Below are 18,922 nucleotides of genomic sequence, written 5' to 3' on the forward strand. Positions count from 1 at the left end.
TGCCTTTCAGATGAAGTTGGTGCTGGTGTCCCTGTCTCCCAGGAAGAATTGACTGCTTTGCTATACAAACCCCAGGAAGGAGAGTGGGGGGCTCATTCCAGAGATGAAGAATGTGAACGGGTTATTCAGGGCATCAACCACCTTCTTTCCCTGGGTATGATGAATGTGAAAAAATTTTAGGAGCATGCAGAGGAGCTAGGAAAATCAGCAGAAATTTTAAGTTCTACAAAAGGATATGCAGTTTCTCACTGTATACTTTACTTTTAACTGAAGAAGCACAGTGATTCTAGTTTTAATATTAACAGTTTTATATGCTTGGCCAAAGTAATAACTGATAATTTTCTTTAAGCAATCTGGGGATAATAGTGAAGGTAACCATGTAAGTGTCTATTTCCTTTTGCATCACTTTGATTCTCTAGCTATTCCCTGAGCCTGACTTTGGATGGGTGTTTTGGTAAGGACAGTGGATGAGTAATGTATTTTACCCACATGAATAGTTAAATTTTCTAAAACATGTCACTTGAGAAGTTTCGCATTTATCTAGGAAAGACAGAAATCTGAAGTTAAACCCAGTGCTCTTCTAATTTTATTTTACCTGATTTGAACCAGTGTATCATGCATGATTCATAGATAAGATGTCCAAATATAAAGAATAACATTCTTTTGTATAATGGAATCCTCATGGTTTTAGAAATGTAGTATATCACCCTCCCTTCTTGTTTATATATGAATAAATGTTTGTTACCATGAGATGTACCTTTATAGCTACCTTATTTGATTTTAATGATTTTGTAGATTTTGCCAGCCCTTTTGCTGTTCCAGTGGATCTCAGTGCCTACCCCTTGTATTGTACTGTAGTTGCTTATCCAACTGACCTCAATACCATCAGGCGGAGACTTGAAAATCGCTTTTACAGGTCTGTTTTGTTTTTTTTTTTATCACTTATTATAAAATTTATAGCTTTATGGCTTTTGCTTTCCTTTTGAGATCTGCGTTTTCATAGTATAACGTGATCATCCAAAAGATCCACACTAAAATTTCCTTTAAAATTTAGAACATTAATTTCCCTTTATTTAGTAGATTCTCACTCTTGGGGATAGAGAAGAAAGGCTGAGAGGAAAATATGGGTAGTACAAATGGTGTGTAAAACAAAAGTACATTTAACTTTAGTTTATTAAAGGCAATTTAAGTGGTTTATGAATTCATCATGATTAAGGTGCTACAGATTTGGAGCATGTTTAAATCCTCTGTTGGAGAATTTGGTCACAGTTAATTAGATTTAGTTACCAGCCCTGAAATATATACAGGAAAGGAGCCAAGTAATTTTTTTCTTTGTTTTGGTTGGGATGGGAGATGATTATGGGAAGGCAGTAGAGGGCATTTCTTGGTCCCTCTCTCATCCAAGTCTCCTACTGACCACAGTATTCCATGACTGGTTAATCTGCCTTTGCAATTGAGAACTGGTTATATTTTTATAACATATTATTTTGATTTGATATTTATATCATAAAAGTAATTAGATAAAAATCTGTCATTTTTTAGAATCTGTTTTTTGTTGTTGTTGTTGTTGTTGCTCTTCTTTGCTCTTCCCCTGAAAACTAAAGTAAACATTCTTTTGACTTTGTCAAATGACTCTTTACCCATAATGTCCTAGGTCAGTTTAAGTTTTGTATATACATTCCAGTGGTTCAAAATCCCTGCTTGTGCTTTAAATACTGTAACTGTATCATCTCCTTTTAGTGCTCATCAGTCAAATATTTTGAGTTATATGCATATTGGAACACCTTTGACATACTATGTTTAAGTACATATTTGTTCCATATTGTATATTCCTAAAATATACTCTAAATATATCAGCCAAGACTAACAGAGTATTTTTTCTTTCACAGGAGAATATCAGCATTAATGTGGGAGGTACGCTATATTGAGCATAATGCCAGGACTTTCAATGAGCCAGACAGTCCTATAGTTAAAGCAGCTAAAATTGTAACTGATGTCTTACTTCGATTTATTGGGTAAGAAGCAGTTTTAGCTTCCAGAGAATCTAACTTAAGGTTTTAAAAAATGAATTTTAAAAAAATTAATTGAAAATTGTAAAATTACTGAAGCTATTGAAATGACTTGTTTCTTAGGGATCAGAGCTGTACTGATATACTGGATACTTATAATAAAATTAAAGCAGAAGAACGAAACAGTACTGATGCAGAGGAGGTAAGAATCACAGCATGATTAGTAGGAATGAATTACTTTTCTCTTATTTGAAGTACAGTATTATGTGTAAATGTTGTAATTGGCCATGAAGAGCAAAACAGATTTTTGAAAGCTGGCTGAATACCAGCGTCTTTTAAAGTGTACTTAGATGGCATATACCAAAAATAAAATAGTGCTGCAGGGTTTATTCAGAGACAGGGGGCCAGTCATCATATTTGACACAGTGGGTGTAAATGATGAGAAATCAACACTTTATTTTCCAACATTTAGAAACAAGACAAGTGCTCAATATTTTAAAAGAATGCTTAGTTGATGGAAATTTCAGTAAGGTTTTTATTTTCTATATGCTGTATAGAAAATATTAAAGTATTTTAAAGTTTCAGGCTTGAAAGTCTAAATTTTCAGTAGTTTCGTGAAATTGCTACTCAATTTCCTTTCTGAAAATTTATAAAGATAAACCAGTCTCTTCTGAATGAAATGGAAGTAGTACGCAGCAGACCCTCATATTCCTGATTTCCCCCTATGTTTCTAATTTACACAAAGCCATATTTGACTGGAGGTTATGATCGAAACAAAAACCAAAATAGAGGTTGGAACAATATTGGAAAGTGGTAATTCACAAATCTTTACTGGAAAACAATTCATCCCAGGGATGAGTGACTCACATGTGCTAGATTGTGTTGCAGTGGCATGAGATATTTTGCATGTTTATATTATTTATACTGTTAATCTCCAGAATGGTAAATCTCCAATGCTGTTTTTTTAATTTTTTCATGAAAATGTGTCTGACAATGAAATATATTATTGCAGTTAAATGTTATTTACATAATAAGGAAAACATGATATACCAATTAGATATTATTATAGTTTCTTGAAACCTAAGAAAAATCTATCACTAATATTTTTTATATTTTCTTATATATTCCTTATATTTTCTCTGATCTTTCACATAAATGTGTTTTAGCTCGAAATTTGGTGTAGCAGGAATTTCACCTCAGAGTAGCACTGTTTGGGTTAAAATAGAAAACTTAAGTAAAAATGTAACTCAACAGCTTTATTTTATTAGAAAGGAGTACCAGTATCTCATGAGCTACTTTTGATTTTCTACTACATATTACCCATTATTTCACCATCACTAGTGGTGCTTGGGTCTTGACTCTTCATATTAAAAAAATTATCCCTTCGAGAGATACTTAAATGAAATAGATCTCTTTCCTATAGGAAAATATAAATGCATATTATATGAGATCTATTTCTTGAAATGGCAATGGAGTAATCATGAATAATTAATAATTGTATATTAAATGAGCATGTCATATAGAATAAGGTTTTTAAAAATTACTAACAGGTACAATTTTAGCAAATAGCAACCACTATACTGTTCCCCTCCTTTCTGATTCTTATTTAAAGAGAAACCTTGTTTAATTCTTCTTCCAGTATATTTTCCAGCTTGTACACTGCATATTGGGAAAGTCTGGCTTGAGTCTCCCTCTATCTTTTGTTCTACTTGCTGCTTCAGTGGGGGAAGTTAACTGTGATTTTATTTCCCATTTATTTGTAAATGTCCATCTAATTTATATGACTTTGAATGTAACTTACAGTCTTTTCTCACTCTTCCTTTTTAATTTAGGATACAGAAATGGTTGATTTAGATTCAGACGGTCCTGGTACTTCATCTGGAAGAAGGGTGAGTAAATAAGTGAACTGCTGAGGAGATGCGTTTTCAGGTTTCCTGTGTCAGTGATCCCTAAGACCAACCCCATATTTGGAGAATTGCTAGAAGGATTCTTGTAACTAAGTATATTAGGTATGCTCATTGATAAGATTTACTACAGTGATGCAGTAAGGGTACCCAGTTGAATCATGGGGGAAAAGACACCGGCAGAGTCTGGAGAAATTTATGTACAGGCTTCCTTATTCTATTAATATCTTTCCCCTGTGTGGGGTCACATATCACACACTTTTTCCAGCATGTGTGTGATTAGAGACTCAGTCCACAAAGATTTTACTGGGGGCTGGTTATTTGGGTACCCTCTGACTATCACATACTGAGATTCCAGATTCCCAGAAGGAAATCAGGTATTCAGCACAAATCACATTGTTTATACTGTCTAGGGGCAGTAAACTGTCTTAATAATTTAGGAAGCCGTTCAAATGCCAAATTCCCAAATGCCAGCCAAGGCAACCTTGGAAGCAAGTTCTGGCCTGCTTTGTTAACTCTTTTGTGCAGACTTCTGCTCTATAATAATTAGACATGTAGTTATTTTATATAAAGAACAATATATTTTGAAATACTGAAAGAGATCGCAACAAAATCAAATGGTACAGAAGAGAATTTATCATGACCTCAAAGGATTTCCGGGAAACAAAAATCATTCAAGTATTCTTTTGAGAAAAATATGATGCCATTGTCAAGTATACTTAACTACCAGCAAATATTAAGGCATTATAACTTGATCTTGTAGAGGAAAGAAGCATTTGTTCCTCTGTACATTATTTGAAGTTCAGATTTGAGTACTAGAATTCTTGCCATTTCCATGAATATAATGTCTAGGTTTTTTTGCTCATTAATTATTTTTGCCAGTGAAAATACTATCTAAGCTAAGAATCTAAAATAGCAGCTGCGCTATATATATACAGATAGATATATTAACATTAGGGACTCATGAGAAAATCAATTGAGTTAAGGAAAGATCTTTTACATATAACTCTATTAAAATCTGTAGGTCAAATGCCGAGGCAGAAGACAGTCTTTGAAGTGTAATCCTGATGCTTGGAAAAAACAATGCAAAGAACTATTGAGCCTCATTTATGAACGTGAAGACTCAGAGCCATTTCGACAGCCAGCCGATCTTCTTTCTTACCCAGTAAGCATACAGTTGTTTAAATAATTGTCAGTATGATAATTTCCCATAAACGTCCATGCTAAAATCTAGATATGAGCAATGTTCTCACTCCCTGCTTTCCTTTCTTTTTTTCCAATCTTTTGATTATGAAAGTAGTAGTGTGGGCCGGGTGCGGTGGCCCAAGCCTGTAATCCCAGCACTTTGGGAGGCCGAGACGGGCGGATCACGAGGTCAGGAGATCGAGACCATCCTGGCCAACACGGTGAAACCCCGTCTCTACTAAAAAAATACAAAAAAGTAGCCGGGCGAGGTGGTAGGCGCCTGTAGTCCCAGCCCCTCAGGAGGCTGAGGCAGGAGAATGGCATAAACCCGGGAGGCGGAGCTTGCAGTGAGCTGAGGTCCGGCCACTGCACTCCAGCCTGGGCGACAGAGCAAGACTCCGTCTCAAAAAAAAAAAAAAAGTAGTAGTGTGACTAGTTGATTTTTTAAAAAATGCTGTTGTATCTTCAGTGTGTAAATTATACAGTTGTAAAAGAAAAATTTGAATCAGAATTCATTTGCTATTCTTTCCCATTTTTATTTCAGATGTTTATTTAATACATTTTACTAATCTCGAATACACCTTTGTACACTGTAGATGTTTGGTGACATGTCAATCCTGTGTAATTTATACTGAATGTGTTATCAATATGGCCACTTAGAGTAACCAGTATACCAGTATGACTTTTCTTTTCAATAAAGGTAAAAGGATGACAACTTTGATTGTAGGATTTCTTTTGTGGGAGTGTATCTATTCATTGAGGTAGTATAGATAGCAAATTTATTTTAACTTTTTCAGAGAAGAGGTACAGCAGTATTTTAGAAATACATCAGACCATCCTATGAGCTTACTACACATTGGTATTCTCTGTATACTGTAGGTCTCAGTTGAGAAAAAATATCATTCAAATAAGGAACAAGATTGTGTTCAACAGAACTTGTTTGTTTGCTTGCAGGGAGTTTGGGTAAAATAAATTAGTCTTGTGTTTTTCATAGCAAAGGAGAATGACGAATGTATAATTCCTTCACTTAAAAGTACAGCCAATAAAAACATGATTCCAGTGTACGGATCTTTGAGACTTAAGTCATAATTGTATTACATGTCTTGATATTTTGTTATAGTTGTCTGGAAACCAGTATATGCTCTTTACCCTAATAGGGTTATCAGGAGCAAGAGGGAGAATCCTCAGAGTCTGTTGTTCCAGAAAGACAGCAAGATTCATCTCTTTCTGAGGTAGGCCTGGTAGTCTCTTAAAAGACGTACTGATTGTTTTTACTTTCTGAACTCTCCATACTGTACATGAACCTTTTATAATTTGTTAAGACTGCCTTCTAACTCTGCTCCCTTTTTACCTTTGTTTGATTTTTTGGTCATTTATTTTTTTGTTCCTCTTTCTGAATCAACATGTGTTCTCAAGACTGTTCTTTGTGTCCACCTTGTAAATGTTTACTTTTTTATGTAGATCTGAAGCTACTGCAGCAGAGTAGAAAACATCAATTACACAATATAATTGTGTCTGTATTGCAGCTGATTATTCCCACTGGAACTTCATTCAGCAAGCAGGCTGAGTCTCTTAAATTTTGGTCATCGTACCACACAAGTTCTAACATAAGCCATACTGTGTGTTAGAATACACTTCTGTTTTTTTATGATTTAAGAAAATAAGATATATTTAGAACATTTGTGATTTCTCATACTTTGAAAAATATTTTCTCTCTGTGTATAATACCTTTTATCTGTCCCCTTCTGGGTTTTGGCTTTTCCTAGGAGGGAAATGTGGAGATTTTACTTCTTGATGATTCTAAATACAATAAGGAATCTAATACTGAGTATGGTTTTCACTCTGAAACTTGTTTTTGAGGCTTGTAGCATATATAGGAATTAAATTTCAGATGTAACTCCATCTGATAACCCTAGGAAAATCTTTACTGGATTTAGGTTAAAATGGAATCTCTCCTCTTCCCTAATCAAAATCAAATGAATTATGGACCTATAAGATGGAATCCCTTCGATGAAGCAAAGGTATCACATTGATTTAAAATCAACAAGGAGAAAGGCACGAACATGACCAATTTGACTTTGTCCCTTAACTAATGACACTTAAGTAGAATGTTCTCATAGCAAGGAATCGTGGAGATATGTAGCTAATTTGTAGAGTGGAACAATTTAATGATATGTCAATAATCCCATCTTTTATCATTAAACAGTGTGCTGGGGTTTTGGAGGTTGTATCAGCCTTTAAGCAAGACATGGAAGCTGTAGAGATGAAGCCAATGGCTATGGATTTTCTATTCTTTCCCTTCGTAGTTATTTATGGTTATTACTGTGGTGTGAGGGCTAAGGCTTTCCCACAGACTTCTGCTGTTTTTATGAGCCACCAAAAGATGTTTTGGGGTTGTGGGGAGGTAGGTGGCACATTGAAAAGCAATGTGTTTTATTTCATGGTGGGTTGTAGTAGGTAATACCAATTGTAGTCCCATTGTATTCCTTAATATTGCTATGCAGTTTGAGTATTTAATAACACATTCTTCTTTGTAGGATTATCAAGATGTTATAGATACTCCTGTGGACTTCAGCACTGTGAAAGAAACTTTGGAAGCAGGAAACTATGGTAGTCCTCTGGAATTTTATAAGGATGTTCGCCAAATATTCAACAACTCCAAAGCTTATACCTCTAATAAAAAGTCAAGGGTATGATTATTAGTTGAGTTAATTATCAGGCAGTTTTCTTTAACCAGTTACTGAAATTTGGTCCTCAGTATCTTTTTTGAAATATAGATTGTTTGTTAGGCATGCATAAAGATATATTTAGCAGTCATTCTGAAATTAACCGCCTTTTCCTTTCTCTTACTTGTCTCTTTACTCTTTAGTAATAATTATCTACAGCTACCAGAGAAAGAACAAGGAGAGGAGAGATAGTAATTTGAGTACACTTTAATATGTCTAATAAGTGACTTAATAAATAGAAAGGGGATTGACAGTGTTAATTTATGTGAAATATTTTTATTAGCTCTGAATATGTATGTTCCATTTATTCTAACAGATAATATACCATCTTGGGAAGTTGTAACTGCTTATTACATTGTTATAACACATATAACAATGTTATATATGTGAATATAACATTTAATATTTTCCCTATATTTTGTCAGAACTTTTAAAGTATATTCAGAATAGAAAAATGGTAATTATTTTTTTCTTTTGAAATCAGTGGTATCTGATTAACTTTTAATCAGTTGCACAGTAAATATATACTTGTGTACTTCCACTTTATGGAAAATGCGTTTCCACTAATTTCTGCAAACATAATTTGTTTATACTTGCTTCCCCTCCCCCTTGATCCTGATTGCTAGAGTGAAATTTTCTATAGAAAGTTTGGGAAACACAGAGAAGTATAAAGAAGAAAACAAAAATCACCTGTGAAACCTATTTTTACTTACAGTTACTGTTTACTTCCAGGATTTTCTGCATTAACACATATCTACATATGTTTATATATTCTTTATAATAGTAGATTTCGTATTTTGAAGCATTTTTTGTTACTTAAGTATTATGAATGTTTTCCTGTATCGTCATGACTCTTTGAAAACAAGGTTTTTAATGGTATTCTGTTGTGTGGTTGTTTTATGTTATACTAACCAGTGTTCTTTGGCTAGAGATTTAGGTTGTTTCCAGTTATTCACTTTACATGAATAATGCTATAGGTAATATCTTTAACATTCTTGAATATAATTTTTTGTGTATATAATTCTGTGGTATTTCCTAGGGACAAATTCCCAGAAGTAAAATTATTAGCCAAAGGATGTGTGTATCTTTAAGGTTTTTTTGTACAGACTGTATATTGTCCTTTAGAATGCTGTTTCAATTTACGTTCTCTCTTGCATTGTATCAGAGTCTTTTTTTTTCCTACCCTTTAGACCATTGAATACTATATTGAAAAACATTTATTTTTAGGTGAAAATGGTATCCTACTTTAGTTATTTGAGAAGAATTTTTCAAGTGAGCAAATGTTTTGTCCCTAATGATGATGCTTAATATTGGTCTAGGCATGTTTATACCTTTTTAAAAAATACAGAACTACTTAAGACTATATAATTTCTGCCTTCTCAGATTTATAGCATGATGCTGCGATTATCTGCCTTATTTGAAAGTCGTATCAAAAATATCATCTCTGAGTATAAGTCAGCAATCCAGAGTCAGAAGAGGAGAAGGCCACGGTACAGAAAACGTCTAAGAAGCAGCAGCAGTTCGTTATCTAGTAGTGGAGCACCTAGGTATCATTACATTGATACAACATTTTTTTGTTCTCAAAGCATTTTGTGTGTATTACCTAATTTATGAAAGTTGATGAATAGTTTGAGGAGATCCCAAGAGGTCTTTTTTTTGTTTGTTTCCTAAACTCTTATGCCTATGTAGAGTTAGTAACCAAAAGAACTATTTATGTGGATTTTACTATCCCAGAAACTTTTTTTTTAATTTTAATGATTGAAGTTTCACTCTCAAATTATCTATTTCAAGCATTTTACATGAATTTTAGGGCATTTCCTCTTTGGTCAGCTAATACCTGACCTTGATACCTCTTTGTATCATACTGTCTATCATAATATGTTGCTAACAGAAAAAAAAAAAATGCTCGTTGTTACGTATTTTTACTTCTAGTCCAAAAGGGAAGCAGAAACAAATGAAGTTGCAGCCTAAAAATGACCAGAATACCTCAGTATCTTATGCCAGGACTAGCTCTCCTTTCTCATCTCCTGGTAAATATGTCTTTTGTTTTTGGTGTTCTGTATCTCAGTTTAATTCTGATGTTAGGGATGTAGAAGAGGCAGCATGGTTTATAGTGCAAAGAACAATGGATTTAGATTTTTAAATGTTATGTTTTATTACCAATTCTACTTGCTAGTTTTGTGTCCCTGAGTATGACATTAGGCCATATGATTAATTTTCTTTATTAGACTACATGAAAAGTCTCTTAGTTTTAAAATTTTATGATTAAATGATTAATGTCTATAATATCTCAGAGCACTCATCTACAATATATTTACCAACGTAATATTTGAAAATTTGTGATGTGCAATTGGACAAGTTTTTCTGACATTCAACCATTTGTTCTCAAAATGTTCATATCATTTTCTTAGAGAAACTTATAATTTTGGTGTTGGAATAGAGAAACTTATAATGTTGGTGTTGGAATAAAATAACAGAGATATGGTTTTAAAAAGTAGCCTTTCCTGAAAACATGATAATTATGTTAGTATTAAAATCTTTTAAAATGCAAGTTTCAGATGCTGCTGAAGGGCTTTCACTATATCTACTTGATGATGAGCCAGATGGGCCATTTTCTTCATCAAGCTTTGGTGGATATAGCCGAAGTGGAAATAGCCATGACCCAGGGAAAGCCAAATCATTGCGGAATAGAGTTTTGCCAGTTAAACAAGGTAGGAAATAAATACAGGACAAGACATTTATTATTTATTTCTTCATGACAGAAGATAAATCATTTAAAAGCTGACATATTGGCATAGTAAAAACTAGTGTATCCTTATAGTTAATGAGAATTTTGTCACATATGAGTCAGATAGCATTTCATATTCATAACTGGGAACAGGCCATTAACAGATTTCCAATAGCTATTTTCAAATGTATTTTAGTCTTAAAATAAAATGTAAAATGGGGCCAGGCATGGTGGGTCACACCTGTAATCCCAGCACTTTCGGAAGCCGAGGTAGGAGGATCACTTGAGGCCAGGAAATCGAGATCAGCCTGGACAACAAAGCAAGACCTAATCTCTACCAAAAAAAAAAAAAAAAGTAAAAATTAGCCACATGTGGTGGCACACAACTCCCAGCTACTTGGGAAGCTGAGGTGGGAGAAGCGCTTGAGCCAGGAGTAGGAGACTACGGTGAGCTATGATTGTGCCACTGCACTCCAGCCTGTGTGACAGAGTGAGACTCTGTCTCAAAAATAAATAAATAAAATAAAAGGAATTGGGAGAAAAAACTAAATGAAGAGTTCTTTCCCCAAGCACATGAAAACACATTTAGGATTTTTCATATATTAAACCATATTAATAAGAAAGGAGAATTTCCAAAGTCATCTTTAAATAGTTCTCATATTTTTGTGGCCCACTGCAGTAAAAATATGAGTCTGGGCTGAGAAATGAGCCTTCTTTCAGTCAACAGCCGCTTCTACCACCTTCCTTAAGCTTTTCCAGTTATATAAGTCAGATATCCTCTTCCCTAGGGGCCTGCTGTATCACAAAGTCGGTGGTTTTCAGACTGTGCCCTGCCTGTTTCTGGGGCATCCACAAAAGTACTTCAGGCATTCTCAGAAGAACCTTCTGCATTTAACCAGACAGTTCTGTTTGTTATTTCATATAAGGAGATGCTATTTTACTTTTATTAGGAGAAAATGTTCATTGCTTGAAAAGAAATCACTGACCTAATTCATTATGTGCCTCTATCTTGGACCATACAAGGGACATCAATTATCATCAATATTTGAAGTTTATTGTTACTCAGACTTTCTTCTTATACTTAATCCTATATTAGGGACCTTGAATGTATTCAGAGAAAGTTCTAACATGTTCAGCTATTTGAAGTTTGTGAATAATATTTAATATGCTTTTTCAAATAATTTTATTGGAATATACGTTTTATTTTATATACATTTTAATGCAAGATTAAGTAGCTTATCCATTGTTATTTAACTATCAAATAACTTAAAAATAGGCTTTTCCAAAGATATTTTATAGTGGCTATGTAATAAATATTGAAACATATTTGATTACTTGAAAATAATTAGTGTCTTTGTCTTTCCCAATTTATATCTTTAGTGTCTCCTCTGATCTTGCATACTTATGCCATTGCCTTTTTTCATTTTACTCTTCCTTCCACTACCAAGATTCATCCATGTTTCCTTCATCTATTTTGCTTTTCCCATCCACAGAGTCGTTTATCCTTTGTAGTATGGTGTCTGTCCCGACCACTCTTCAAAAGCTGTTCTCACACTCATCAGTACTCTTCAGTGGCCAGCTAGTGTCGTTTTTTAGTTTTTAACTTCTCAATCTCTGTATCATTGCATGTTGTTGACTACCTTCTCTATGAACTCTACTCTTAAGCTTCAACACTCTATTGATTAGCTTATATATTTTATTTCTGTTTCTTCTTTTTGCAGAGTTTGCCACTGTTTTTTGTTTGCTTGTTTTTGTCTTCCACAAATAAAGGAATCTAATGACTGCATCCGTCATCTTGACGTGATGACTCTCCCAATGTATATGCACCGCTTAGATATCTCTGTATTCTATTGGAATAATTTCCAAGTGCTTCCTTAAAAAATTAAAAAAAAAAAAATCTTTGGTTGCTTATCATCTTTGCATCTCAAACTTGCTTCTTTTTCTTTGCTCATTATTTTAGTTAATGGCATCACCATCTTTCTTGCCACCCAGCTTAAAATCTCAGTGTTTTTTGACTCTTCATTTACCCCTCATACTTAGTCAGTTGCCAAGTTTTGTGAATTCCAGAACTCTTTAATACCACTTAAACCTTCTATGTAGTTTCTACTGCTATCACCCTGGTCTCCAGCCTAGAGTATTAGTCAGCTTGGATTTCCATAACAAGATACCACAGACTGGGTGGCTTAAACAGCAGACATTCATTTTCTCACAGAGCTGGAGGCTCGATCCAGTGTCAAGGTGCCATATAGGTGTGTATCTGATAAGGGCTTTTTCCCTGGCTTCTATATGTCCACCTTCTTGCTTTGTCCTCATGTGACCTTGCCTCTACAGAGAGACAGAGGGAAATACCTCTAGTATCTCTTCTTTTTCCTGTAAGAATGTCAGTCCTGTTGAGATATAGTCCCACCCATATAACCTCATTTAACCTTAATTACCTCCTTAAATGCCCTTATCTCCAAATGTAGTCACTTCAGGGATTAGGGCTTCCATGAATTTTGAAGGGATACAATTCAGTCCATAACATCCAGACTTATTAGATTAATCTTGTAATTATCTTCAGCCCTAATCTTACTTCTTTACAATTCTTCCAGTGTGCTCTCTTAATTCCTTCCTACCTCACTGGCTGGTCCTCCATTTTATTTGTTGGTTCTTCTTTATCTTTAAATGTTTGAACATCTCGGGTCTCAGTCTTCAGCCACCTTGTCTGTCTTTACTTACTCATTCAGTGAGCTCTCCTAGTTCTCATTACCCTAAATATTATCTCTACGGAAAATTTCCACAATTATATCTCCAGCTCCACCCTCTCCCCTGAGCTCCACACTGGTGTTTATTTCTTTTTTTTTTTTTTTTTTTTTTTTTTTTTTTTTTTTTTTAAAAGTCTTTTCTGGGATCTGTGTCAACATCTAAAATGGAATCTTGATTTTTCCAGTGCCCTGCTCAAACCTGTTGCTCCTTTAGTGTTCTCTACCTCAAAATATCTCTATCATTCATCCAGTTACTTAGACCATAAAACCTAGGAGTCAGTCTTCATTCTGTGCTTGACACTTGACATATAGTCTGTCAGCAAGTCCCATCAGTTCAGCCTTTGAAATGTTTCTCTAGAAGGAAGTATTCCAAATATAGTCACTTATCATCACATCTATTGACATATCCTTCATCATGTCTTACCTAGAATACTGCACTGGACACCCAAACGGTCTCTTCTTCCACTTTCAGTCTTGCCTCCTCTGTGATCTTTTTTATATACAGCAACCATACTATTTTAAAAATATAAATCAGATTCTTTCTCCAGGTTAAAGTTCTCCACCGGCACTCATCTCCTACCACTCACTGTTTTTCTATTCCACTATGGTTATACTGGCTTGCTTTCTGTTCCCTCCTCTGGAATGTTCTTTCCCTACATCTGACTTCATTCAGTTATTTCTTCTAATACTACCTCTGTAGAGAAGTCTTCCCTATCTAAAATACACTCCCTTCTACACATAAACACTCTTTTTTAAAATCCTCTTTATAACATGTCTGTGTGAAATTTTATTATTAATTTATCACTTTATTATCTTTCAAGGTATTCCCACTAAAATACAGATTCCAAGAGCAAGGACTGTCCCTTTCATTGCCATATTCAAACCTTCTAGCAATGCCTTGCTAATAGTAGACAATGAATAAAAATTTATTGACTAAATGAATGAAACTAATTCATGTTCTCAGATAATTCTTCCTGAAGTAGGCCCCCTTAAAAATTTCTGCCTAAATCCGTCCCATTGCCAGTCCATTACGAGCCCCATAGAGACCATGGCTGCGCTCCCCCGCCGGCGTCCCCGAAAAAAGCAGACAAAAATAAAACACTGTTAATATCTTTATATTTTGAATGAAATTTACATTCCTTACTCTGACACCTCTTGTGGTTTTCCAACCTTCCGTATCCTTTTGGGAACTGGTACGATGTTTTTGAACCTAAATAACCATTTTGGTCAATGTCCAAAGCCTTTATTTTAATTTCATCTTCATTTAGATCTCTACTTATTTATTTAATCATTTATTTTAATTTAGATCACTCCCTTGATGGACCCCTTACAAATGGTGATGGCAGAGAGCCCCGGACAGGAATCAAGAGAAAACTACTTAGTGCATCAGAAGAAGATGAAAACATGGGAGGAGAAGATAAAGAGAAAAAAGAAATAAAAGAGAAGTCTCATTTATCCACCTCAGAGAGTGGAGAGTTAGGATCTAGTTTAAGTTCTGAAAGTACCTGTGGTTCTGACTCTGACTCTGAATCAACTTCCAGAACAGATCAAGATTACGTAGATGGAGACCATGATTATAGCAAATTCATACAAACCAGACCTAAAAGAAAACTCAGAAAGCAACATGGCAATGGAAAAAGAAATTGGAAGACCAGAGGCACAGGAGGAAGAGGCAGATGGGGAAGATGGGGTAGATGGAGTAGAGGAGGCAGAGGAAGAGGAGGCAGGGGACGAGGGAGTAGAGGAAGAGGTGGAGGTGGCACTAGGGGGAGGGGAAGAGGGAGAGGAGGAAGAGGTGCTTCTAGAGGAGCTACCAGAGCCAAACGAGCACGTATTGCAGATGATGAATTTGATACCATGTTTTCAGGACGTTTCAGTAGACTGCCTCGAATTAAAACAAGAAACCAAGGCAGGAGGACTGTTTTATATAATGATGATTCTGATAATGACAATTTTGTGTCCACTGAGGATCCTCTGAATCTTGGTACATCCAGATCAGGCAGAGTGCGTAAAATGACAGAAAAAGCCAGGGTTAGCCATCTCATGGGATGGAATTATTAACAGTTAATAAATTTAGAATAACTTAAAAAATTCAATGGCCTTCTACTGCAGGGAATTTACCAGGAAATCTACAAAGCAAGTTGTGTGGGGACTTCTGCTTCCTTTCACATTGGTGCTTTTCCATTTATGCCAGTATACATTTGTTTCAAGACTTTTGATCTCCACACTTCATTTGTTCAAATAAGCCTTACTCATTAGGCCTTAAATTAAAAGAAATTCTGCCCACACACACACACACACACACACACACACACACAAACACACACACACACACACGAAACACAACACAGACACACTACAGATTTACTACATTAAAGGAGCATTCAGCTTCTTAAGAGTAGCATGACATTTTTATCTCAATAGAATAGCCCTCTTTTGCTTTTGTATCACAGAAGTATAGCACCTTCTTACAGAGTTTTATATAGTTTGTTTTTGCCATTTTGATTCCTATACCCAGTAATAATAACTTTTGCACAATACACCAATCCTAAAGGCAGCTATTAAATGTTTACAGTTTCTATATTGTAAGAGCGATCTGGATTATTTTACTCTTCCCAGGCCAAACTTTCATGACTTGTACTGAACTGAAGTATATATTTATACTACAGTTTTTTGGGGGGTGGGGGGGATCTTGATATGCTTTTCATTGATTTGCATAATTCACGTTAAAGGTGAGAAAGGGTTGGTGCCTTGTAAATATGTAGCAGATCTTCGTGGTGTGTTCTGATGTGTGCATTAACTTTATTAAAAAAGAATACTTGAGGTATCAATCTAGACAAGGTGCCAAATGCAAAAGTTTCCTGCATCAATTTTTTTTTCCTATCACATTTTATTGCATTAATAGAATTTGTGTAGCTTAAATAACTTAAACATTTGAAAATCCTCATCCACAAAGAACAACTTCTTTGAACAGTAGCTCAGCTACCTCTTAACTACAACTACTGGAAACATTAAGGAAAATAGATGCTGTTATTCCTTACTGACTAAGGAGAAATAGAACAAGCTTAGTAGGAATGAATATCCATAAGTTATAAGCTGAGAGGTTGTTAATAATTGTATTGGCTCTCAAATTAATGTAATTAACAAACTTTCATAAGTATAGTATGCTCTACCTTAGGCTTTCTTAGAACATGAACATATTTGTGTAAGTAGACTTGGGCTACTGCTCATATATTTCTGCTCCACTTACCATTTAACAGCTGTGAGTTACTGGTTTTCATTTGAATCTTAAAATTTAACAAAGCACCTAGTTTGAGTTGGAATGTTTTGGCTAGCTAGTATTATAAATCAACTTACAGATTCTGCTCATATCATTCCAAAGGGTTCTTCTGTTCTAGTCTTTCAGGAAAGAACCTTATTGCACTGCACACTGATGTTGTGAATCATTATTTTATAGATAAAAGCATCTTTAAAACCCTTATTGTCTTGTTTACAGCAGTAGAGTGCACATGGTTCCATAAGTGACCTTGAGTTTCAAGGTCAATTTTAGTTCCCGAATTTAATATTACAGATTCGTTAATTTGTTAGATACTTACATTTCTGAGGTAAGAGGGATAGTATCAATTTATGTTTCTGTAACAGCAAATTTGTGGCACTTAGATCAGACTCATGGGATAAAACAGACTTCTTAGTGTATACCTAGCTATCCCAGGATATTTCTTAAGCTAATGTGTTTGTCTCATGCTTTCAATCATTTCATGCATCTGAAAACCCTTAAGTGCAGAGGAAGGCGTACACACATAAAACTTTGCTTTTTTGGTAGGGTCGGCAGTAGGGTTATTCTTGGACTAACATCTTTAAGCAGTTTTCACTTGCAGTAGAAATGATGTTCAGGCTTTAAGAGAAAGTATTGTTGTGAATTGTTAATGGCACTAACTTCTGTTACTAGACAGCAGACCAAGCTATTTTTTTGTTGTAGTCTTTTTTTCACTAAACCAAAACTACTTCTGGTTGTAACTCAGCTGCCACTTTTAACCATAGTAGAGATTCAAAACGTTCCTATTTGAAACTACATTTGGTTTTTGCTAAAACGTGCTGTTTCAGTTATTTATCTCTTGGGCATTTAGACTAAATCGTGCCTGTATTCCTGAAATCAATAATACTTTGGCCTATCCTGATCTAAGTAACATAGTTACTTAAATTCCTGGATATACCCAAATATGGATCACATGTATAATTTTAGTGTGAAATTTTTTGTTGACATTCTTCTATGAAGAGCTGACCTCTTGAAATGTAGAAGAATTGACATTTGTGTGATTTTGGCTATCTGGAGCTTTATTTATAATTTATTTTGAAAATAAAATGCCACATTTATTTCCCAAATGTCAAGATTTTCTAGAATTAGATAATTAGAATAATAAGGCTGAAGGCATTTTAAAGCATATTTTATATGTAGTGAAATACTGTGAAAATATTAGTGAACAGCACTTTGCTGTAATGTTTATTTCAGTTATTAAGATTTAAAGAGTTAGTCATCAGGGTATGTTAGATAAACATAGTTATCATTTATTAAACAAACAGATAATTTTCTGTTTGCATGCAAATTTTTTTAAAAAGGGTGAAAAAAAAAGTTTGGAAAAAATTTTTTTTTTTTTTTATTTTGGCTTTCCCCCCCCCCCCAATTTACACTTTGCGTTCTTGTAATACCACCTCCTGTGAATGTGTTGTAATTAGTATCATGTTGATTACTTTATCATTTTAATTTCTTTGAGGCCCTTTAAACTTACGTAAAATCTGGGTCCAGCCATAGCAAAGCAAGTAGGAAATGAACAAACAATTTTGAAGAAAAGCCTAAATCTTAAATTGCTAAGAAAAACCACTGTTATATTTAGACCCATGAGAGCATATACATGTATAAACCTAATCCTATGCTAGATATGAATAGTCAGTGAGCTGTAATATTTCTCATAAATGCTAATAATGTTTAAATTCCCAGCTTTAAGATCTTAGTGTGTGTATATATTTATAAAATCTGAATTGTGTGTTTCTTCTATGGCTTACTGTGTGTTTCTCTTTCAGCAATAGGATGCTCTCTCAAACATTCACTAGCCTACTAGCCCAATTACTAAATTTTTGTATATGTGTATTTGTGCACTTGTATGTGTGTAAAGTTTTTTCCCCAACTTGACACACCTTATCTCCGACATTCAAAAAAAGAGAACATTTTGTATGGAGGACAGTCTACCAACTTTTTGCCTCTGTACAGCTCTTAGCCTGTATATTTACTGCTTGATCATCCATTTCATTATGCCTTCTAGATAACCAGTCCAGGTTTTATCATATACCTGTGTCCCTCTATTCTTTTTGTTTCCCTTTTTAATTTTTTTTCTTTTTTTTTTCCTCCCCAGAAATCAGACTTGTGTTGGAATTCTTCTCTACAACACTTTGTTTCACCCAGATGCAAAGTAACAAAGTAACTGAGTAAAATTATAAATCTCATTCTGCACAACTGTGTGCTCAGCTATTTAACTCAGCCTTCTAATACTTTGAAGTACATTTCAGTTATTTATGTTTTGTTGTTTTTGTTTTAATCCCGTAGATTGTCATCAGACAATAATAGAGTGAT

At 34.6% G+C, this 18,922-nt stretch overlaps 1 protein-coding gene across 1 annotated transcript in view; it reads left to right on the forward strand.

Moving 5' to 3' along the window:
• The window catches only part of BRWD3 (bromodomain and WD repeat domain containing 3), a 54,740-nt gene extending 36,806 nt beyond the window's left edge, over nucleotides 1-17,934 (forward strand). The window contains exons 18-23 of the mRNA XM_017855298.1: nucleotides 6,256-6,330; nucleotides 7,636-7,788; nucleotides 9,208-9,371; nucleotides 9,757-9,854; nucleotides 10,377-10,535; nucleotides 14,603-17,934. Of these exons, the coding sequence (XP_017710787.1) occupies nucleotides 6,256-6,330; nucleotides 7,636-7,788; nucleotides 9,208-9,371; nucleotides 9,757-9,854; nucleotides 10,377-10,535; nucleotides 14,603-15,357 (1,404 nt within the window). The 3' untranslated portion in view covers nucleotides 15,358-17,934. The remainder of the gene's footprint in view (nucleotides 1-6,255; nucleotides 6,331-7,635; nucleotides 7,789-9,207; nucleotides 9,372-9,756; nucleotides 9,855-10,376; nucleotides 10,536-14,602) is intronic.
• Nucleotides 17,935-18,922: the final 988 nt, after the last annotated feature.

Source organism: Rhinopithecus bieti, unplaced genomic scaffold (genome assembly GCF_001698545.2).
Source record: "Rhinopithecus bieti isolate Rb0 unplaced genomic scaffold, ASM169854v2 scaffold_41692, whole genome shotgun sequence".
NCBI lineage: Eukaryota > Metazoa > Chordata > Mammalia > Primates > Cercopithecidae > Rhinopithecus > Rhinopithecus bieti.